Source organism: Neltuma alba, unplaced genomic scaffold, assembly GCF_004799145.2.
Source record: "Neltuma alba isolate B1F8T4 unplaced genomic scaffold, ASM479914v2 tig00004638_pilon, whole genome shotgun sequence".
NCBI lineage: Eukaryota > Viridiplantae > Streptophyta > Magnoliopsida > Fabales > Fabaceae > Neltuma > Neltuma alba.
In genome coordinates this window covers 1-22,997 of record NW_021633796.1, presented here as the reverse complement: position 1 = coordinate 22,997, position 22,997 = coordinate 1, and the positions used below count along the sequence as shown (strand labels likewise).

Sequence of the window (22,997 nt, the reverse complement as noted above, 5' to 3'; positions counted from 1 at the left end):
CATCACCTGAGTTCAAGGAAGAAGATGGCGATGTCTACAATACATCAAAAGAGTTCTGAAAGAATAGACTAAAGTGGAGGATAACAAATATGCGTTTCTCCACCATTGCCGACCTCTTCATCTACCCCACCAGCGGCCTCTTCCATCTTCATCTCGGCCGCCTCTTCCCTTTTCATCTCTCCCGCCACCATCGACCTCTTCTCCCTCTCCATTAATGTCTGTGGCGTCTCTTGAGTTCAAGGAAGAAGATGATGATGTTTGTTAAATAATAGATTGAGGAGGGAGCAGAACAGATCTACATGCATCTTCTTCGCCATGAGCGGCCTCTTCCCTCTTCATCTTCCCATCAGCAACATCCTCTCCCTCTCCATTAAAGTCTGCATCTTCAACTAAGTCTAGGGTAGAAGAAGAAGATGGTGATGCACTGTACTTTCTTTCCTGTTGAAACTACTCCTCTTGGGATGGATGATGATAGGAAGGTGTAGAAGGATGGAAGGAAAATGAGACATTTTAATGGGGACAATTTAGTCATTGTATATATTGTTATTTAGTTTAATATAACGAAATAACATTATTACCAGCCTATCATACCAAACATGCTCATGGTAATAAAAATTGCGTCACATTGAATTACATTACAGTGCATTGCACCGCGAAGGAGGTTGCAATCGAACCAAACAGATCCTTTGTTTGGTTATTTTTCGTTCTCTTCATTCAAATGCTTACAGTTGAAAATCTCAATTCTCACCACCCAACCCACCTCATCCTTCAATCTTGCGCAGGAAAATCCTCATATTCTTTTTTACTCACTAGTCGATAATTTATTTAATTCAGTTATAATTTACATAATCAATCATGATTAGACACATTCTTTTAACCAATTATTTTCACTTTTAAAAAAATTAATGCAGCGCACGTGCAATGCCCGGAATCCTTTATTTTTCTGAGTGGAACAAATGTGAAATTCAGAGTCAATTTTTAATATATGCATAAATACTTAGCAACTAGGAAAATTTAGAAAAAGGGGCGAGTTCAGCAAAAGAAAATCGTTTGAAAACCCTATTAGCTAGAATAACTTAATAGGTTTTTATAAAAGGAAAAAAAAAACCCATCAGGTTGTTTTGACTAATAAAATTTTAAAATAGGGATTTTCCCGATTTGCCCTTAAAAAATCATGTTACCCTGAGAAAAACCCTCTTACCATTAGATGTATCGCAGGAACATAACGTGTGGATTTATCCAATTGTTTCTAAACACACTGAAGGGCACTGCTAGAAGAAAGAAAACAACATAAATTATTTTCTCATGTAAGAGGAAGTGATTCTGAAGATCTGATTTTCTTTTCTTGTTTCCACTTGGCCTACTACTCGATCTGGAATGTAGAAACATAACCCAGGTCAAAGAGAAATATCATTACAGAAGGAATTAACCACACAAAGCCACAAAGGTATGATCGCACGCCCATGCATAGGAAAGACAAAAAAGAAGGCCATGCACAAATAGCAACTAGCAAGCTAGTCAAATGCCAAATTCCCTCCATAACTAATTTGGGATTCGGCTCATTAATTATTCAACGGCCCCAAAAGTAAAAAGATACTGACAACAACAAGCTCTGAAGTTCGATGGCGTCAGAGGAGAAAGGAAGCGAAACGATTGAAAACTTTCTTGGCATTATCAGTTTCAGGAGTGAAGATGTGGAAGCAATGATCCTCTCCTTCCACTTCAAACAATTCCACCTCGCCTTTCCGCCCACTCTTCTTCACAGATTCGGAGTAAAAAACTCCTCTGTCTCTAAGCTGATCTTTGCCACAAACATAAACAAGCAGCTTCGAGCATCCAATGCTGGCCAAGCTAGGAGCCCCATCCGCTGTGGGATTGATCGCCGGGTTATCAATCCCGCCCGGTGCTGATGGGTACACAAAGTTCCACATTAAAAGCGGCAGGCTCTGTTCGTGCCCCTCCTTCGGTTCCGATCCGATGGGCTTCGATCCCCAGAAGTATGGGCACGAAAGAAAGGCACCCACTAACTTCACACCGCCAGGCAAATCCTCCGCCCCACATCGCATAGCAATGTTGTGTACGATGGTTCCGCCGGCGCTGTCGCCGCCGAGGTAAATTCTGTTGAAATCGCCGTGATTAAGGAGCCATGGTTCGCCGGCGTTGGTGGGGGTTGAATGGGAAGAGACCCATTTGAGAGATTCCCAGCAATCTTCAAAGGCTGCCGGCAGATGGTGCTCTGGGGCGAGCCTGTACTCGACGGAGACGGCGATGACATTAGCCTCGGAGGCTATCAGGTTGAGATAGCGTTGGTCGAGGAAGGAGAAGGCGGATTCGAGGCAGAATGCACCGCCGTGAAAGTAGACCAAGATCGGAAGCTTTCTGGCCTCGGATTGGGCGGACCTAGGAAGGTAAAGGCGAGCTGAGACGGAAGGGTGGTCGGAGATGACGATGTCTTTGGATGAAACTCCGGTGTCGGAGTCATGGAGAGAGGGTGGGACAATTGGGGACGCAAAGAGGCGTTCCACAGTGCCATCCTTGTACACTCGGATAAGATTAGGAAACTCTATTTCTATCTCTTTTGTTGCAGTTGATGCGGCAGAGGTAGTGGAAGCCATTGAAGGTACAAAGAAAACAGGGTATCAGAAACAGCAACAGCGATTCTATAGAACTGAGAAGAGGGTGAGTAAGTGATGGCTCAAGTTTCACCGTAGGTTTTATATACATGAGAATCATCAAGATACCATTTTTTAAAAAGTCGTCATAAAATGCGTGCAACTTTGGTACCATTTGAACCTCTGTGGATAGGGATGGGACTTTCCAGTCAATTTATTATTTTTCACTTTTTCCTTTTTGGGCCGAAAGTCAATTAGGCAGTTGAAGGAGGGCAATAATGAAGTACGTAGTATTATAATAAGGAGCAAATGCAAATAAGTATGGTCTAAAATGTCTCCCGGGGAAAGTCCTGCTCAAGGCGGTGAAATGGAGGAGAAAATGATGGTACCGTGATTGCATTGAATAAATCCAGATATGGTATAATGGAGGTGAATAAATAATGTTATCTCCCAGCAAAGAATTTGTCCCGTTTTGTCGAAATCACATCAAGGGCTTGGCCTTGAACTCTTTAGTGATCACGGTGTTTTAAATAGCCAGAAAAAACACAACAGTTGCTAAATATTTTGATCTTTTAGCATTTCAAGTATTTAATCATAGATTAAGCAGAATATTATCTATATTTGATGATTATTACTTCACAAGTCCCGTCCTTTACACGGCGAAGCAATTGTTAGATTATAGTTTCAAGACATAGATGGATTGAGCCAGCAAGGGTCCAGTCATCAAATCCATCTATATCTCACAACTGAAATGAATCAGAGTCGAGGGTTAGATTATCCAACTGTTGGCTGAACGGAGAATGAGCCAAATGAAAATTTTTAGAATAAAATGATACTATTATGGGCTTTGCATAAATCATCAACGAAAATAAATGGAAAAAAGGGGCCATGCCTAATGGGGCCGCTTTCGAAACCGTCAAAAACACAGCTGGAGCGGCCATTCTCTTGTGCTTACTGCTTTTATGGCTTATGGTCGTATATAGGTAAGAGTGACCCACACGTATTAGCAAAAAGCCTAGAATATGAGCTTTTTAATGCTTCTCGGGATCAGCAATGGCATATTAACATTATAATGACAAGGCGTGACGACGTTTGATCATGTCTCCGACAAATCCTTTCTGCTTACTAGACTAGACATGAAGCGAGCATTAAGAACGCGCCAATTCCTTTTTATAGTACTCATTCCGTTCCTTGTTATAAGAGACAAATAACCGAAATACGTTGATTAAAAAAACAGTTAAAGTTAGTTAAGAACAATTAATGTATAAAAAGTATAATTTTTTTCCAAAAATACCCTCATTAATAAGGAGAGAGAGCATGAGAGAGAACAATTAAATTATTAAAAGAAAAAGAAGTGGAAGGGAGAGAGAATGTGAGTTGGAGATAATAAATATGGGTAAAATAATAAATCAACATAAAAAAGTAGAGACAACTTGTATATCTCTTATATATAGAAACATGGCATAAACATCAAGTGTCTCTTATAATAAGGAACGGAGGGAGTACAAAATTAGCTCTATCTTTCAAAATGTCCTCACAAGTAATGCTAATCTCTGTTTCTTACAGAGAAAACAGGGGAGAACAGAGACAGTTCCCTTGGGCTCCGCAATCTCAGTCCAAGTACCTCTGGTCGTGCCGGAGATGATTTTCCCGCCGTAACACCGCAACTGGCTCTCGAGGTCGAGATCATCATCTTCCTCTGTGTGGGTTTCATATTGACGCCATCATGTCCACCTCAGCCCCAGAAGCTATAACAACCTATCTCAAAGCTCAAACCTCAATTGCAAATAACCGATCTGATTCCCTGCTATTTTAAATTTACCCTCATTTTAGTTTTATTCTCTTAAGTTTTAAATTATAGGTTTTCATCCTTCTAAAAAGTAATATGATTCAAATTTTTATTGGATTATAAGAATTAATATTTTAAATCAGACGTTACTGAGCTCGGTGAGATTAAAAAAATACGGTGAAGCACTAAGATTTCCAAAAAAAAAAAAATTCATAGCCTCATAACACTGCTTTGAATCTTGAAGCTTGGATGGATTATATAAATATATAACAGTGATAATATTACCTCTGGTTCTTAATATAAAAGTTTATTTTATTTTTATTTTAATCTTAAATATAAGACCTCTATTCATTTTACCTCTTATATTTATCTATTTTTTCGATCTAGTCAATACATTTAATTAGCAAGTGTATTTTAGAAATACCGATTTATTACAAATAACTAACTTACCAAATTTTTTTAATCTATTCAAATTAATTAACTGGGTGTTATATTAATGATATGAGGTTCTATCAAATACAAAATGCTGCCTTTTTTTTTCATAGGATATTTTTCCTTCTCGCCAGGAATTAAGTTTACGAATCGCCTCACGATTTGATCAGGAATTAAGTTTACGAAGCGCCTCACAATTTGATTTTAGCATAAATTTGGTGGGGAACGATGACGAGTGCTTGTTTATGATTCCAACCACGGCGAGGATGGGCTTGATTGGTGTTGGAAAGTGGATCTCTTTACTATACGAGCGATGGCAGCATTTTAGGTCTACTATTATTTCATTACATTGGGATTTGTTTAAAATGATGAATGAAATCTTTAAAAATAATTTTTGTGATTTACAAAATATAAGGTAAGTTTATAACAAAAATGTTATTTGACTTAAAGTGCTCATAAATACTTAAAAATGACTCCAAGTAAGTCCTAAACAAAGGGAGCGCGTAAACATACTAATCAATTGTTAATTAGTTATGATATTTTAGAGAATTGGAACTGAGGGCACGTGGATTTGGGAAAAACATAACCTAGATTGCTCCAACCAAAAAAAGGAACATCTCCGGTTTGAAATTGTATTTGCTCATCAAAATAAGCCAAGTACATCTGATTGTATTTCCTCGCTCCTCACTCCCCGTTACGCAAGTACATTAGCCAGACAAATGAGAAATTAACTTCATCGCAAATTTGACCCATTGGATCATTTTCTTTCATTTTGACCCAAAAAATGGCTTAACTGATTTTTTTGACCAGATAAAAGGTAACTTCATTAAAGAAAAACACAGATAAATACAAAGCCCAACAAGTACAACTGCACTAAAGTCAGCCCAAACACAAAGGGAAACCAAACAAGCCCTAGACAAAACCTAACCCTAACAAAGAAGAGAGGGCAGCCGCCACCGTTACCAAGAACTTCAGTCACCATCGACCATTCACTAGAAGCTGTAGGGATAGAAGTGCCAATACCAACACCAACACCAAAGCCATTATAAGGGGTGGGGGTTCGAAGAACCATCCCAAAGGACCCATCCCTCTTCTTGGCAAACCAACCCAACTGGATGAGAAGGTGTTCGAACAACCTCCATGAGAAAACATCATAGGAGTAAAAGCACCCACAGCCACCAGAAAAATAGACGAAGGATGAGAAGGTGTTCTCGCCGACAGTTGCTGAGCGAACAAAATTGACGGAACAAAGACGTGCCCTTCGAATTCGCATCCACGAACAAACCACAATGATCCTCTGAAAGATGAAGCCATCAATGTGTAGGACCGTAGTCATCCAATCCCAGCCCCCAAAAATACAAAACGAAGTCGCCATGAGAGGTCTGCCGTCAATGAAGCCCTCAGATCTTAAAATAGCCGCTAAAACCAGACACACCACCGTTAAAAGCCTAAAAAGACATACAAAGAAACCAAGGATAACACAGAAAACGGTCATCTCCTCCCCCATTCGGAGCCGGGGGAGGAGATACCGTGAAAGAAAGCTCGTCCGCTTGACGAGGGAAGAAAACTCTCACCACCCTTGCAATTTCGAGAGAGGGAGAGAGAAAGGGACAAATTTACATTAAATGGCTTAACTGATTGAACCTGCCGTGAATCACAAGATATGACAAAAATGCAGTTTGGGGTCAAACGAGAAAAGAAGCCAAACGATTGAAAACTTTCTTGGCATTATCAGTTTCAGGATTGAGGATGTGGAAGCAATGTTCCTCTCCTTCCACTTCAAAAAGTTCCACTTTGCCTTTCCACCCACTCTTCGCAGCTTCGTAGTACAAAACTCCTCTGTCTCTAAACTGATCTCTGCCACAAGCACAAACAAGCAGCTTCGAGCATCCCATGCTGGCCAAGCTAGGAGCCTCATCCGCCGTGGGATTGATCGCCGGGTTATCAATCCCGCCCGGTGCCGATGGGTACACAAAGTTCCACAGTAAAAGCGGCAGGCTCTCTCCGCGCCCTTCCTTTGGTTCAGATCCGATGGGCTTCGATCCCCAGAAATATGGGCACGAAAGAAAGGCACCCACTAACTTCACGCCCCCAGGCAAATCCTCCGCCCCACTTCGCATAGCGATGTTGTGGACGATGGTTCCTCCGGCGCTGTCGCCGCCGAGGTAAATTCTGTTGAAATCGCCGTGATTGGCGAGCCATGGTTCGCCGGCGTTGGTGATGGCTGAATGGGAAGAGACCCATTTGAGAGATTCCCAGCAATCTTCGAAGGCTGCCGGCAGATGGTGCTCTGGGGCGAGCCTGTACTCGACGGAGACGGCGATGACATTAGCCTCGGAGGCTATGAGGTTGAGGTAACGCTGGCCGATGAAGGAGAAGGCGGATTCGAGGCAGAATGCACCGCCGTGAAAGTAGACCAAGATCGGAATCTTTCTGGCCTCGGATTGGGCGGATTTAGGAAGGTAAAGGCGAGCTGAGACGGAAGGATGGTCGGAGATGACGATGTCTTTGGATGAAACTCCGGTGTCGGAGTCATGGAGAGAGGGGGGAACAATTGGGGACCCATAGAGGCGTTCCACAGTGCCATCCTTGTAGACTCGGATTAGATTAGGAAACTCTATTTCTATCTCTGTTGTTGTAGTTGGTGGGGTAGGGGTAGTGGAAGCCATTGAAATTACAGAGAAAACAGGGTGTCAGAAACAGCAAGGGCGATTATATAGAACTAAGAAGCGGGGGAACAAGTGATAGTTCAGGTTTCGCCTTAGATTCTGTTACAGATAAGAATAATAATCAAGATATCATTTTAAAAAATTAGTGGCTTAAAATTCGTGCTACTTTTTTATCTAGCGACATCAATTTGAAAGTCGAAACGCCGTGCGCACGCCGATGGGAATTTTACAGTCAGTCTAATATTTTTCCCCCCATTTTTTAGCCGAAAGTTGGTTGCGTAGGTGAAGAAAGGCCGTAATGAAACATTGTAAATTTATAATAAGGAGGAACCGCAATTAGTTTGGTCAAAAACGTCTCCTTGTGAAAGTCGAGATGGGACAATAGGGCCCTGCCTAATGTGGCCGCCACCGAAAGAGTCAAAAACACCGCTGGAGCGGCCATTTTTTTTGACTTTGCTGCTACGTTGACGGATCGACCGGATTTGGTTTTATGCTTCTAACTTCGTAAACACTGGCTTCGATGAATAATATGAGGCGTTAGTTAATATTTTTCACAAATTAAGTAATGTCAGTTAACTCAAAGTTACTTCTTTGACCCTATCATAAAAATGTAATGGGAAAATTCTTTCATTTCATTTGAAATCTCATTATCTTCTTATAAATAAAAGTGAAAAATTGAAATCAATTATCTTATTAATCTATCATATTTTGACCCCTTTTTTTTTTTTTTTTTTTTTGCAGAAGGCTTCTTCTATTATAGACAAGGAGTAGTTAAGAGTGACCTACACGCGTTAACTGAAAGTCTAAAATGCGAGCTTTTTACTTCTTCGCGGGACCGACAATAGCATATTAACGTCACAATGACAAGGCATCACAGCGTCTGATCATAGGTCAAACAAATCCTCTCTGCTTAATAGATTAGCCATGAAGCAAGCATTAAGAATACTCCAATTCCCCTTTATGGAACAAAATGGCTCTGTCTTTGAAAATGTCCTCACAGGTAATGCTACTCTTTGTTTCCAACAGAGACAACAGGGGGGAACAGAGACAACCAATTAAAGCTCGAGCACTGCGTGCTTGTGCTCTGCAATCTAAGTCCAATTCCCTTTTGTCATGGCGGCGATGATTGGACCGTCGCAACGGGGAGGCAATAATCCTAACCTTCTACTTCACCTTTTATCCACTCTTGTTCACAGCCTCGTAGTACCAAACCCCGCTGCCTCTAAGCTGAATTTTACCACAAACGTAAACAAGCAGAGCTCCAAGCACCACATGCTGGCCAAGCGATGGTCGAGGAAAGAGAAGGCGGATTAGAGGCAGAATCCACCGTCGGGTTGGGAGGATTCTGGGAGGTAAAGGCGAGCGGAGGTGACGACGTCTTTTGGATGAAACTCCGGTTTCGGAGGCATGGAGAGATGGTGGCGCATTTGGGGAACCGTAGAGGCGTTCCACTGTGCCATTCTTGTAGATTCGGAAACTTCATTTCTATAACTTTTGAGCTCGTTCAGGCTGAGAAAAAGAGACATGTCGAAATACTAACAGCTGGATTCCATTTATGGCTGAGTTTTTGGGATTGCAGTTGTTGCAGCAACTTATTTTGCCGCAGACAATCCAAGACTTTTCTGGTTAATTTAACAGCCGAAAAAAGGGGTCTGATATTTAAGAAGAAAATCGCAGGTTAGTTTAGTCATGCACTTATCCTCGAGAAAGGCTTCGACAAGGCTCATGGACTAAAAATGTAGTCCTGGCATGAACTAAACAAAGCCGGTTTGGGCATATGCTTCAGAGAATTGGGAGTAAGTTGCATGAATTTGGGGGAACAAAGCATAAGGATTGGGAGTTAGGCCACACAAATTCCTCGCCATTAACGGAGAAGGCAGATTCGAATTTGGTAGCCTCTGGTCATCATCTTCATCAGGCTTTGGAACGAGACTCTATTTGTAGGGTCTTGTGGGGAAGGAGGCACAATGGAGCCGTCTCGGCGGGGTTCCATGGTGAGTCGGCAAACTCTGACAACATGTTTGGTGCAAGTATTAGGAATGGAGAAAGAGAGAAGCGGCGACCGGTGCTAAAATATTAAAGTGTTATTTTGTGTGCTAAAATATTTGTGGACCATTACTCCAAAAAAAAAAAAAAGGAAGTAAACCAGAAGTAAACGAAATGGGATCACTAGTCCTTGGTGCCCTAAGAAATGAGTAGAGTATGTTTCCACAGAGCGCGCGCATATGCACGAGAATTTGAATGGGAAGAGTTATTTGCAAACGGATGCACGGGGGTTGTATAATTGGAATTTGGCGAAGAAAGAGAGAAGATTTTTTATCAGAAAAAAAGAAAGGAGATTTATTTTCCGGGAAAATCACAAAAAAAAACCATAGAAATTGCAAAATCACAAATTGGACCCATTACACACTTTTATAAGTTTTGACAACAATTAAATTACAAATAACAACACATTTTTTATGAAATACTTTATTTGTAATTTCACAATTTCTCTAGTCTTCTTTTTTCTTTGTGATTTCCCCCCTTTTTTAGGGGCTTTGAAAGAAAGGGGTTACTCCCTAAAACTGACTCAAACCTTAAGCTTCCATTTGGTATGAGAAAAATGGAGAAGAAAAATTTTAATAAACTCAATTTCAAAAATTAAAAAAACAGGGTTAAAATTTAATTCCCCACTTTTCCAATTTTTCAAATTCAACTCATTAAAATTTTTCTCCTCTTCACTCCATTTTTCTCTTACCAAACGTAAGGTAAATGGGGTTGATCCATTGGAATCTGAATTGAAGAGCAGTGACTCAGGCTACAAACAAAACACTTTTTAAAGCTGAAGAATGCAGCCATATACCGACCATCTAGTAAAGGGTTGTGACAAAATTTTCCAACAAACACAAAGCTGAGCAAGTTGCAAATTTTGTTACTTATCAGCACTGAATTTCCTGTTTTTTTTCTGTTAGTCTCTGCCACATCACTACATTTTAGAAAAGCTAAACTACACACGTTAGACCCACACGACTACACACCAACGCAAATTACCTAATCAACCTCACAATATCACTCCTTTAACAGTTCGCGTAAGATTGAGTTAAAAAGAAAAAATTCCAGCTCCACACAAAAGGAAACATTGTACCTTTTCCTAAGAAAAAGATATAATTACAATACTGCACAATTTTCGTTAGGGCAAAAACATACTTCACCCCAAAATATAAGCTCACAGTTCTCTTTTCTTTTTGACCATTTAGTTTATTTTTTTTCAAATACATCCATCTTTTTCCACAGTTGCTGACTTTACCTTCCATTTTTACTCCTATTAAGGGCCCATTTAAAATGACTTATAATAAATAACTTTTCAGTCATGATTTACAAAATACAAGATAAATATATATAAAAAATCTTATCTCAATTTATGTGAACGTGTTTGTAAATAATTTTAAACGTAATGCCAAACATGACCTAAGTCACACCTATAAGCATTCGCCTATCTTTCAATTGCGTATTAGTATTCATATCGTTATTGAGTAACCCTCACTCCGGCTTTACGTAATGCTGTTTCTTGACTACATTACTCGGGTGGTTTGCCTCTAAACGACGTATTAGCAGCTGCAACATTAACAAAATAAATTTCCAAATCAAGGGACAGGATCTAATGGGCTGGCATAAATGACCTACCAAAATAATTTTCTTTCCGACAACTACGTAATAGTCATATATACATATTATGTGCCTGAAGAAACACCAAACCCCTCGGCACAAACTCAGCAATTCGTAATCCCCTATCGAACTTCAAATCATACAACCATCACAATATTGCAGGAGAGAAAAATCAATGTTCGTGAAGGTCATATCTATCAATAACTGCAACAATCAAGTTACAGACAGAAGGGACTTACGCTGCATGAGAGCAACACGCATAACTCGTCAGATATTTCTCTCAGCCCTGCTCCGCTCAATAAAGGAGACCCCTTCCCGGATTCAGCAGGAAGAACATCTGCATGTTCTGTACATCACAATAGGTTAGATGTCAAGAATAGAATCGTTGGCCACCTGCTACAGCCGGATGTCACGGGAGTTAGCTTTTGTGAGAGCTTTGGCAAAGTAGTTGCGGATCTCTGGTATTATACGCTGAACCAGACAAGAATGCCTGCAACCATTTGGCATACGAGAAATTAAGAAGCTGAAATAAATACTTCTAAGACATGATTGACCAACAGACAAGGGTTTTACTAATTATTCATTATTTAAGTATATATCAGTAACGGAATTCTACAAAACTATGGTCCAATCAACCAGCTGAATTGTTATAAATAAGCATGCTTATTTCAAGTCAAAGATTGGATCCTACTTTCAACACCCATCTGTAATTGAGCTAGTGATCCGTGACTACGATTTCCAAAACAACTTGCAACCAAGCAGAATTGACAAAGTAAACACCCCCCCCCCCCAAAAAAAAAATGAAGAACTTAATATTTGTAGAATAGAGAGAGAGACAGAGAGAAATGTGCAACTTCTCTACAGCTGCCACCCCCTTCCGCAGGAGGAGGGGGTGAAAAAAAAAAGAGTAAACGACTCGAGGTTTCATTCCTCTCTCAATAGTGCAAAATACAACTGAGAAACATGACTCCCCCGTGCCCAAAAGCCATACCAAATCTTATTAGTTCCTGGATTTAACAGGCTGAATAACAATGATTCAGGCTTTTCCCAGAACGTTAATTTCTATGTAATACCACCGAAACATTCAAACATAAGGAGCATAAAGAAGATGAACAGTAATAAAGTACTTGCAACTGGCCCCAGAACTTTCAACTTGCTCAAGATATTTCTTCATAAATATGTAAAATAATGGTTATAAATTCATTAGCCTATGATTAGAATCTATCACAGCATTCCGCAGGCAAAGAAATATCAGAGAAGCAAAGACAAGCTTGAAGAGATCAGCTATACCCTGGTCTGGCACTCAATTTATCAAAGTGCTCCATGATAAACAGGATGCATGTGTGCCTCAATGAAATTGCATTGAAAGCTTCTGAGAGTTCATACATACTAGAAACATTCTCCAGTGATATATCCTGAGACAAAAACTAAACATAAGGAATACATCTCCAAATCTATCATTATAGCACAATGGAAATTTCTTAAAAGCCTCAACTGATTTTCTCAGCTCACCTGTGCTATTGTGTACTCACATCGTCTCTTAAGTCCTTCTAAGAGATATTGATCAGCTGCTCTGAGGAGATCTTGGGCAATATCAAGAGTAACATCAACTGATCCAGTATATATGAATCTGGAAAAAAATTATGTGAATTAAACCATATAAGTGGTTTTAAAATCATTAAAAGATTTCAAAGAACAAATTTAATCAAACATAAGTGCAGAATTTATCAAACCTCATCATCAACTCAAAAACTTCCCATCTGATATTTGGAATCTCTATGTCTCTTGCATCCTTCTCCTGCCATACGACCCATTCAATTGAGATTTAAGATATATATGGACACACATACATCTATGACATCATTTTTCACATCACATCCCAAAAAAAAAAGAAAAAAGAAGCTTTGGTTTTTACCAAGTGACCCAATTCACCAATCAATTTTCCCGTCAAGACTCAAATAACTAGATTCATGAGATGTTCAAATAGAATTAACACTAAAATCATATGTAGTGCTTCATATAGCTTGTAAACTAGAGTAAACAGCTATTTCTGGCTAGCTCTGTTTCATTAAGAAAAAAGAGAAGCTTGTTATGGTATTGTTTTTCCCTCTGGTTTGTGTGGTAGAAGAAAGGGGGTTTAAGATACTCACCCTGTAACCACCATCAAACATAGCACGAAATGCATCTGAAGACGCAAGTAGGCATATTCTGTGAGCAAAAAATCGTTTCCCTGCAATGATGAATGAAGATTACGCAGCTAACTACATATGCAAATTGAAGCTACAACCAACAAACTTTAAATAAATTAATATATCCCAACAACATAGCCAAGAAACAATGAATCTGCAAAAGACCAACCTTCAACCAAAAATGTTACGTCTGACAATGTAGCATTGTTCACATACTGCTCTCCCAAATAAACCTGCAAGAAAAACAGGCACATGATTATAGAAATTCAAGCTTCATGGACCATCTTTTTAATGTTCTAGATTGGTGAGATACTGCAGGTGGAAGCTATGCAACAATTATCATGCCACAAGTAGCAGGCATATAAAGGAAATAAACCATCATTATCAACTGATATAAGATTACTATTTACTAATCAACTACACGGACCATCTGTTTGTCCAGTACTAATCTTCAACGAGATATTTGCATCAACTTCAAGTCTAGAGGGCATTGTGACATCACACCAAATACAAATACTTGCAGACATGATGAAAAGCCGTCATTGGCAAATTAATACCATATAAGCCGCAAGATGAAAAACAAAATTAAATTTATAATCGGTAACCAGATACTAGAACCAATGAATACGCATGCAAAACAGCCTAAAAGCCCACAGCTTTCAAATTTTAGTCTTTTGGCTGCATGAAGTTATTGCCAAACATATAAAGGAGAAAATCTAATAAAAGATATGAAATTCTTTAAACCCTCATTTAGAAGGAAAATTTTGAACTTTGTGAACAAACAACATCAAGGTACAAGTAGCCTGTTTAGATTGTATCGCAATACTTGCTTTACTACACACTTGTGAGAGAATAATCAAGGTCAATCTCCATCCAACTAGATCTTATCCAACCTGGGGCGTTGGGGAAGGAGGAGGAGCATCTATTGGTGATAGAGTCGTGGCTTTGTTGGCCAGCTTGCATAAAGCAACTGCGCCATCAAGTTGCTGCTTAGGACTAGTAGAGCCAAGAAGCCCAATAAGAAATTCCAAACCTACAAGAAGAGATAATCAGTGAAATAAAATAGAATGGCCATAAAATTAATTTTGTCCAGAACTAACCAATATGCATAAATACATAAACTAAGATGTATACCATTGTTATCAATGAATATGGTTCTCTGATCATCTGCAGAACAAAGATGAGCAAGAGCCAAAGCAACTCGTCTTTGGACAGCCTTCTCTGAAACTCGCATAAGATATAACAAATGGTTCAGGACCTACATGAAGGGGGGAAAATACAAACTTTAGGAATTGATCAAGTAGTAGCACACTCAAGTAATTAATTATAATTACTCCATAAAGTAAGATGTGCATATTATGTGACATTACTTACACGGCCATGAATCTTCTCCTCTAATCTTTTCAATGTCTTTGCCACACAGTCTTTTGTTGCCTGCAATAGAAGACAATCAAAATATTTCCAAGGTAGGGCACTATTTCCCAATTTTTACAATACAAGTAGAAACACGCAATCAGGGCATACTCTATTCCCATTCACAAAAGCAAGAAAGGGGAGAAGAAATTAAGCTAGAAGTCAAAGCTAATGGCTAGAATTAAAAAGGCACACTTACTTGAACAATAAACTCTCCATCCTGCAGTCTCTGAACACCACCTACCCTAATGAAATCAGACACATTATCCTATTTAACAAAAGAAATAATAAAGCACAATTAATTAACATTGTTCTTTGACGAAGTGACTTAAACCAACTTAAAAACAGAAGATTTCAATTTTATAATTAAATCTTACTAATATCATACCTCATTATCTGCAAGGCCATAAAGAGCAAATGCAGCATTATGCTGCAAAGACCCATTTTTTGAGTCAAGGAGCTTGAGTAATGGTGCTAAGCCACCATTGTGTGCTATACCAGCTTGGTTATGGGTGTCCTGGGTCAAAATAATTATTCTCAAGCCAAAGGAAGCCGCACTCAAAATAACTCAAGATAATACAAATGGAAAAAGTACAGAGCATTGTACTGAAAAATCTATAATTAGATTACTATTACAGGTGGAAAAACTAGAATAAGAAACCTGCTATTTGAAAGGTATTCTCAATAGCAATATATTACTCCGTATTAGGGAAACTTAACCGAATCAACTTACACAAAAACTGCAAGTTGGAAAGAAGGTAAAAAAGATAACCTGTGCGAGTCTCCCCAAAGCAAAGGCGGACATTTCTCTGAGTTGTACATCAGGGGACTGAAGCATCTCTATCAGAGGTCGGACAGCACCTCTCTGAACAATGTGAACCTACAAAAACCAAGACAAATTATATTAATCAGAGGCGAAAGAACTAGTATTTTATCATTGCCAAGCATTATCACACTTCTGATTTTATCTTAACCCTAATCAATATTCTAGGACCAAAGCATCAATATTTAACATAACTAGTAGGATTATTCCCATAATTAAAAATTGAAACCATAAAACAAATTCTACCAGCCATTCCTTTTTATTTTCTAGCACCATCATCCAGGAAAACAAAAGGAAAAGTTATAAAGGTAACGGATCTTTTGTCATCTACATATCCCAAATCCTCCTTCAGTACAAACCAGAAAGATTGGGCTGGCACAGTAAATTTTTAGCTTACCTTACAATCTGAATCAGTTGCTGCAAACTGTCCAAGTAACAAGGCAGCTTCCCTTTGGCTCTCAGAGCAGCAGGAGCTGTTACATTAAATATTAGAACTTAAAAATATATTTTAAAAAAAATTATAAAATAATACCCTTTAGAGCAATATATTGCATTAACATCATCACCGCTAGAAAAGGATCTTTAATGATTTAGAATCTTAACATGGAAGATTTTGGGTAAGGGAGCTCGGAGGAAATAATATTGCAAGTTGCTCAAATCCTAAACTGAATGCATACCTAAGTAGTCCAATAACGGGTTGCAAAGCCCCAGCAAGAAGAACTTCTTTCTTTATATTAGGCGAAGAGTGTACCAGATTTCCTATTACACCAACCTGTAATAGAATACAGAAACATTACATTTAGAAAGTATGAGATGTGCAACAGCTGAGTGAAAACAAATCAAAATCTAATGTAAATTGTAACAAAAAGAAGTTGCAAAAGCCATACCGCTTCATAATGAATAGCAGCATCTTCAGAACGGAGCATTAAAATTAGAGTTGGAAGAGCATTGCATTCAACAATCTGCCAAGTCATGACATCGTAACATTTAATTGTATTTTACATGAATTTCAATCAGACGAACTTAAGGACAGGCCAATTACCTGATTTTTATTTTCATCATTTTTAAATGCCAGAGTTCGCAGTGCACCAGCGGCTGCTCTTTGCACCTTTGTATCATTAAATTCAAGCAATTCAACAAGTGGTGGAATTCCACCTTCCATCCTACATATGGAATCCGAATATAAATAACAAAATCATTGCAAATTATAACTTCAATGTAACATATTCGTGGAAAAAAGCAAACCTGACACGGGTTTTAATGCTGCTGTTCTCATGAGCAAGATTCGTGATTGCATCTGCAGCCCTTCGAATGACACTATTCACAGCACGAGAAGCAGAGCAAGTCTTATGTCTCTTTAACAGATCAACAAGATGTTTTAAGGCACCATTGTCAACAATTAGTTGTTGATGTTCTGGCTGTTTGAAGAAATTTCAAATAAAAAGGCAATTTTAGCACTTATACACGTGTTGTGCATAGTGTGGTTAAAAATGACAAGCTGTACTGATAACACATACTGGCATGAAATGACAAAAAATAAGATACGATCCATACTAAGAAATACTATTAACATCCTGTCAGCCTGCTGTTAAGTCAACAGAAGATATAAAAAAGGATGTTCGAAACTTAACTAAAACCAAAATGTTCATGAAACAGATCTTAAATGACTCCTATAAGTTCATCGGTTCTCGTAAGCTCAAGAATTGGTGAAAAGGGAGAAATCATGAGCATTAGTGTGAAATAAGGATATTTACAATAGAGCCATATGAATGATCTAATTATAAAGCCTTCTTTTTCACTTTGCGTCGTGACTTCTAACGTCATATAGTACTTATTCCACTGCACTTTCTTTCCTGAGTTATTTATTCACTTCTCTTAAAAGAGTAGGAAGTAATTAAGCGTACGTAAAACATCTCGCAGGAAGTGTGCAGGTAATGAAGACCACGTGCGATTTCCACCTAATTAAGCGTTTACTTAGAGTACTTAGTTAAGAGTCTAAATTTTTTTACGGATTAAAAGAATAAAATGAGTAGCATAGTTAACTCTCAAGATACTAATACATGAAATATAATAGACGTTATCATGGAAGTAAAAGCATAACCTTAATTTGCAGCACCATCAACATATACTCGAAAACTTGCAGAATTACAGGTGAGATAAGTTAAAGCGACAAGTTATAACGTTCTTTTATTTCTCGCAAATTCCTGAACCATAGTTGGAAGCACGGAGGCGAATTTACCTTAACGGCAAGAAGTCCTAAAGCGAAAGCACTCCCTTTCTCGACCTCGTGCTCGAATGGCTTTTGACCACGATCGCCTTCACTCGAAGGCGGCGCTTGAAGATGATTGACTAGAGACGGAATAGCTCCTCCTTCAACAATCACGTTCACTACTTCCTCTTCAAACACCAGTCTCAAACCGTTAGAGAAGCAAACACGCATGCAAAAGATACAGAAAAAACGAAAAGCATCGTAATTAATGAAACTTTAATAAAAACATGAAATGCGAGGCGAGGCGAGGCGAGATGAGATCGGAGAGCAAGCTCCGAGGCCAACTTACTCACCATTCTTAGCAAGTTCGGCAAGAACGTGAGTGGCACGCTTAGCCGCGGCTCGATCGGCTTCACGCCATGAAAAATTGAAGTCGAGTATTTCAACCTGCGCTGTAACCTCAGCGAGAAGGGCGTCTCGGGCGTCGCCGGTAGGAGGCGCCGAGATCTCTTGCTCGTCTTCGAAATCTTCCTCCAGCTTCCGCTTCTGGCCTTTCCTCTCAGGGAGGCTCTGATCTTGGCGCTTATGAAGCTCCATGGAAAAGAGAGCGGTCTCTCGCAGAGACAGTGCGTCCTGGAAACGGATTCAGAGAGAGACAAAGGCTGATCCCAAATGGAAATAGATGGCAGATCAGAGGGGTATTTCCGGAATTCCAGGACCTTGCTAACATGCGCGTGCTGGTTCGTGGGCTCATAATCCGGGACCGCGGGAAAAATCGTAAGCCTGTACATGACAGCACCTTGGGTAATTGTGGCGCCCAGCTCTATGAGAATTTTGGGGCAAAAAATGCCAGCTCAGCTGTTTAATACGAGAACCGGCTAATTTAAATAAATTAAAAAAAATTAACCAAATTAGTTATTTGTATTTTTTTTAATCTTAAATATAATACTCATTTTATAATATAATTATATTTAGGACCAGAGGGAGTAATAAATAAGTGTTATTTTTTAAAATTACTATTTAATGAAACATTTAACATATATAACTATTACAAAATCTACCTTAGAAAAATAAATAAGTATGAGAAATAAAGTTGATTTGATTCTTATATTTAAAATCAAATTAAATGTCAAACTTTATCTTATATTAAAATATTATAGTATTACCTTCGGTACTTAATATAATATCTCGTTTGACTTTTATTTTAGTCCTAAATATAAGACCTCAATCATCTCTTATATTTATGTATTTTTTCCAATTTAGTCAAACTAATAATAATAGTTATAGTTAATACACTTGATAAATAAGGATATTTTAGGAAAGACAACATCTATTTATTACAAATAACTAATTTATTTTTCTAATTTCCTCAAATTAGTTAATTAGCTTTTATCACGAAGACCGAAGGTGGTAATTACTAAGATTGCTTGCAAGGATGGGTTGTTATCCTTTAACTGTCAAGCAAGTTCTTCTCTCTATAAATTTTGTCAAGAGGTTTAATTCTTCAGCCGATCAGGGGTGTCCTTCGTATATGCTGATTGAATTTAATGGATCACTGTTTTCTAACTCTCGGTGTTGAATTTAATATTGGGCATCCATTCCTGGGAAGTCCTTGCCTGGGGTGACTCCATATTAGTCTGCATTCTTTGGATGTGGGATACCGGAGGGAGAAATCCAAAAAATATATATTGGGCATCCATTATGTAAAAGTCTACAATAACACATAATTATACATTTACATAATATATTTTGAAATATTAATATTTAATAATATTTAAGCATATCTGGTCAAAAAAAATAATATTTAAGCATAGTTCAGAATGAAACAAAAAAAGACATATGCCTGTGTGTGTGATTAAAAAACTTGACATAATAAATATAAGCAACTTAATCTTAAGTTTGGAGGGTTTAAATATAAGACTATTTAAAAGTTTCGAGTGCTTAAGCTGTTAATTTAAAATTTCAATGATACATCATGTTACCGTTGTTCGAAGGCGTATTATCCACTGCCACTAGCTTAAAATATCAGAAAGACCAAAGGTTTACTCGTGGATAGGAGTAGCATGGGGTTAGCAGAATAATCACACTATAGGCTTGAAAAATTGCACCTGAACACCCTTTTACTTTTTTTTTTTGGTTCAAGAGTCCCAGACTACAGCACTCGCGAGTTAAAAGAATCTCTTGATTTTAATTTTGTCACATGTTAAGAAATTATAATTTATAATAATTTTATTTACGATGAATGTCATTTTGTTTTTGTTCAAAAAAAAAAAAAGGTGCTTGACAGTGCTTTTAAATATTGGGTCCACGACTCTCTCTTGCTTTTTTGTTTTTCCTTCCCAAACAGCTCTCTTGAATAAAAAGCAAAACATTAGGAGAAAAATCCAAAGCCCAGCCAACATGACTGTAAACACATTTGGTGCTTAATTGAGTTTTTTAAGCAGTTCCTCTAAGAAAGAAGGCTACAATGCGAGAAAATATTGTTATCAACGGCAAATACTCTAGATTTGACCCCCCCCCAAAAAAAAAGGCCAGCTAAACCAGATTAAAAAAAGAGGAGAAAAGCCACATCAGATCACTAGCAATTAAGAGAGAAGAGGCAACTCGATGAATGCCTTCATTTCTGCAATCAACCCCACAAATCAATGCTGACATTCTCATGCTCATTGTGCTCTCTTGCTTGGATGCATCCTGAAGAAGCATTCATGTATAGACACACGCACCCAGGAAAAAAGCGATTTCTTGGCATGGTCTCATGTTTCCTATCACACGTGCTCTTTGTCATTAACCAACAAGTTCTCATATTTGTTTGCACAGTGATCAAACTGACAGACAAAAACACTGATACAAGCGAAACCCGAGACTCACAGAGGGGGGAAGCAGCGGCCACCCAAACTTGGCCTCGATTCAATCACGTCGCAGAGTCGTTTGTTTGGTTTCTTTTTCCTTCCACGTCTATTGAAGTTGTTGAAGATGCCTCTTGGTGAACCACCCAAAGCCTTTAAATAATGGAATTGGAAATTAAAAATGCTTCTGTGATTAGCCAACATACGCAACTCTACAGGAGCTGAAATGCCGCGTCTATTGTTATGTATGTGAAAATAGGACCTTCCAAATCACTGAAATCAGTGTTTCAGATGGCTCTTCATTCTTCAGAAACCACAACCTTTTATGCCACGTGGCTTGTGGAATACTACAGGATCGGATCTGGATTATTTGCTTGTGGCCTTCAGAGAGGAACAGGCGAGAGCGCAATCTTAGGGAACAGAGAGTATGTTGTCTAATATGAGGAGAAATATTGAGAAAATATAGTTAATCTAATTCTAATAATTTCCAAAATCTTCAAGATTTATAAAAATGTCACGTTGTTTTGTGAGAAAAATGAAATGCTCAGAACTTTCAAACTCGAATCAATTTAAAGAAAAAGTGATCATTGTTGTTTACTAATAATTCCCATTAATTGAACCAAAGGGTGACGACTCATGCTTATTACTTAAATGATAGTAATAACTATCCATTTCTTTTATACATGATCCAACAGGAATTTAATTTAATTTAAATATGATGTAATTTTTGTTGACTTAAAAATAGTTCGTCATCCTTAGTCATCATCTTCATGATCATCACTCACTCGCGGATGGTGGCCTCTTGCTACCCGCCCCAACTGCCAAGTCTTAAATAAACAGTTATAAAAGCCTAAAATAATAAAAGTCAGCCCAAGTTGATATGTGAGCCCCCCCGCCTACAAATGTCAAATGCACTAACTAGCTTTTGCACCCTGACAAAAGTCGTTTGCCATCTCTGAGAGTCTGATTGGCCTAAAGGTCGGCCGTTTCCAAGTTTTTTCCCGCGTCACCTAGTCAAAGTCTCTTCTTTTCTTCGCTCCTTCCTCTAACTCCATTGTCTCGACTCGCCCCACCAGGAACCCATCGGAACATATCTGTGTTCTATAACAAAATCCAATACTTATTTACTACCTACTCGGTTTCACTCAGTTTCATGCTCAACCTAAACCATTTCATCATGCGTTTTCTCTTCCTTCTTCTCGTTCTGCCCTTCTTTGTCAGCCTCGCTTCCTCACGGACACTCCTTGAAGGTGTGATACTGTGATCACAAGAATGCTTCTTTTTATTCGTATCCGGTTTTGTATGATACCCTGCTGAAAAATTTATGTGATTCGTAGGTCTCGTGATTGATTGTGGTGCGACATCGCCGTCCAACATCGGCGGTTTTTTATGGCTGCCGGACGGGGAGTTTATATCAACCGGAACGCCCAAGAACGTGACCACCTCTCTTCGGGATCCCATTTTGTCCTCCGTTCGATCCTTCCCTCTTCGAGTCAAGAAACATTGCTACAATTTTCTCGTGTTTCCCGGAAAACGATACATGGTGCGGACGACGTATTTCTATGGAGGGGTAAACGGCCCGAAGCATCCTTCCCCACCGGTGTTTGATCAGATCGTGGATGGGACTTTATGGAGCGTGGTTAACACCACGAAGGACTATGCAAATGGGAATTTCACCTTCTACGAAGGGGTTTTCTCAGCTCAGGGTAAAACTATGACTGTATGCATCGGGTCAAATACTCACACGGATTCCGACCCCTTTATATCGGCTTTAGAGCTTGTGATTTTGAGTGATTCACTTTACAATGCCACCGATTTTAACAACTTTGGGCTCAATTTGGTTGCAAGGCACAGTTTTGGCTACTCTGGACCTACCATTCGGTCAGTACGAGATGCATTCTTGCGCTCTTTACAATGCAATTAGTGGTGAAGCTTAATTGCCCTTACCAAATTGTGCTTGTTTGATTTTTTTTTTTTTTTGCCCCCTCTATGTGGCTGTGGAGTTTACTAGATTTCAAGCGGTTATCCTACCTCGTGTTCGCTTTAACCTACTAGGTGCAAAAAGTTTCTTTGCAATCATGCAATGCCACAATGTTCTGAAATTAAGTGGTCTCTGTCAAGGATTTTCTCCCCTTTAATAGTTTGGTTGAAAACTACAATCATCTTTGATAGAAACTTTACTCAGAGCAAGTGCAATAGATTACAAGGTACTGAAAGAAACTCTTGAGTAAGTTTACAGCTCAGAGATCATAATTTTATGATCAAGTTATCAGCAGCTATAATTGGTGTGTGACATGAGTTTCAAACTTATCTTTCTCCAAAGTGCTTTCCACTTTCCCCTTCTAATGTGCAGTTTGTGGCTTCAACAGA

General features: G+C 38.7%; 4 protein-coding genes across 6 annotated transcripts; 1 reads left to right on the top strand and 3 right to left on the bottom strand.

Moving 5' to 3' along the window:
- Positions 1–1,430: 1,430 nt before the first annotated feature.
- LOC114745365 (2-hydroxyisoflavanone dehydratase-like) lies at positions 1,431–2,659 on the bottom strand. The gene has a single exon (XM_028933518.1). The coding sequence runs from the start codon at positions 2,613–2,615 to the stop codon at positions 1,629–1,631; it is 987 nt and encodes a 328-aa protein (XP_028789351.1). The 5' UTR covers positions 2,616–2,659; the 3' UTR covers positions 1,431–1,628.
- Positions 2,660–5,438: 2,779 nt separating this feature from the next.
- LOC114745366 (2-hydroxyisoflavanone dehydratase-like) lies at positions 5,439–7,502 on the bottom strand. 2 transcript variants are annotated; one of them, XR_003740196.1, is made up of 2 exons: positions 6,459–7,502; positions 5,439–5,617 (listed from the first exon to the last, which is right to left on the bottom strand). XR_003740196.1 is itself a non-coding variant. In XM_028933520.1 (2 exons), exon 1 carries the CDS (start codon positions 7,500–7,502, stop codon positions 6,519–6,521), a length of 984 nt encoding a protein of 327 aa, XP_028789353.1. In that variant the 3' UTR covers positions 5,439–5,631; positions 6,473–6,518. The 2 variants fall into 2 exon arrangements, 1 of the variants encoding a protein (XP_028789353.1); XM_028933520.1 differs by having other exon boundaries at positions 5,439–5,631; positions 6,473–7,502.
- Positions 7,503–10,794: 3,292 nt separating this feature from the next.
- LOC114745367 (ARM REPEAT PROTEIN INTERACTING WITH ABF2-like) lies at positions 10,795–18,427 on the bottom strand. Of its 2 annotated transcripts, XR_003740197.1 has the most exons (20): positions 18,135–18,427; positions 17,812–17,969; positions 16,818–16,990; positions 16,615–16,735; positions 16,460–16,534; positions 16,250–16,344; positions 15,970–16,045; positions 15,522–15,629; positions 15,138–15,266; positions 14,949–15,017; positions 14,711–14,770; positions 14,471–14,594; positions 14,230–14,369; positions 13,506–13,569; positions 13,298–13,377; positions 12,881–12,945; positions 12,660–12,777; positions 12,438–12,562; positions 11,387–11,637; positions 10,795–11,096 (listed from the first exon to the last, which is right to left on the bottom strand). XR_003740197.1 is itself a non-coding variant. In XM_028933521.1 (19 exons), the coding sequence occupies exons 1-19, from the start codon at positions 18,376–18,378 to the stop codon at positions 11,544–11,546; spliced, it is 2,118 nt and encodes a 705-aa protein (XP_028789354.1). In that variant the 5' UTR covers positions 18,379–18,427; the 3' UTR covers positions 11,141–11,543. The 2 variants fall into 2 exon arrangements, 1 of the variants encoding a protein (XP_028789354.1); XM_028933521.1 differs by lacking the exon at positions 10,795–11,096 and having other exon boundaries at positions 11,141–11,637.
- A 3,254-nt stretch (positions 18,428–21,681) lies between these two features.
- Positions 21,682–22,588, top strand: LOC114745362 (probable LRR receptor-like serine/threonine-protein kinase At1g67720). Its single transcript, XM_028933515.1, has 2 exons — positions 21,682–21,877; positions 21,965–22,588. Exons 1-2 carry the CDS (start codon positions 21,781–21,783, stop codon positions 22,549–22,551), a joined length of 684 nt encoding a protein of 227 aa, XP_028789348.1. The 5' UTR covers positions 21,682–21,780; the 3' UTR covers positions 22,552–22,588.
- Positions 22,589–22,997: the final 409 nt, after the last annotated feature.

Coding starts and splice junctions, on each gene's coding strand:
- LOC114745367 (XM_028933521.1), bottom strand. CDS start 18,378: ATGGAGCTTCATAAGCGCCAAGATCAGAGCCTCCCTGAGAGGAAAGGC. Junction 16,736..16,817: donor AGCATTAAAACCCGTGTCAG/GTTTGCTTTTTT, acceptor TTCCATATGTAG/GATGGAAGGTGGAATTCCAC. Junction 16,046..16,249: donor CCCGTTATTGGACTACTTAG/GTATGCATTCAG, acceptor TTAATGTAACAG/CTCCTGCTGCTCTGAGAGCC.
- LOC114745365 (XM_028933518.1), bottom strand. CDS start 2,615: ATGGCTTCCACTACCTCTGCCGCATCAACTGCAACAAAAGAGATAGAA.
- LOC114745362 (XM_028933515.1), top strand. CDS start 21,781: ATGCTCAACCTAAACCATTTCATCATGCGTTTTCTCTTCCTTCTTCTC. Junction 21,878..21,964: donor CTCACGGACACTCCTTGAAG/GTGTGATACTGT, acceptor TGTGATTCGTAG/GTCTCGTGATTGATTGTGGT.
- LOC114745366 (XM_028933520.1), bottom strand. CDS start 7,502: ATGGCTTCCACTACCCCTACCCCACCAACTACAACAACAGAGATAGAA.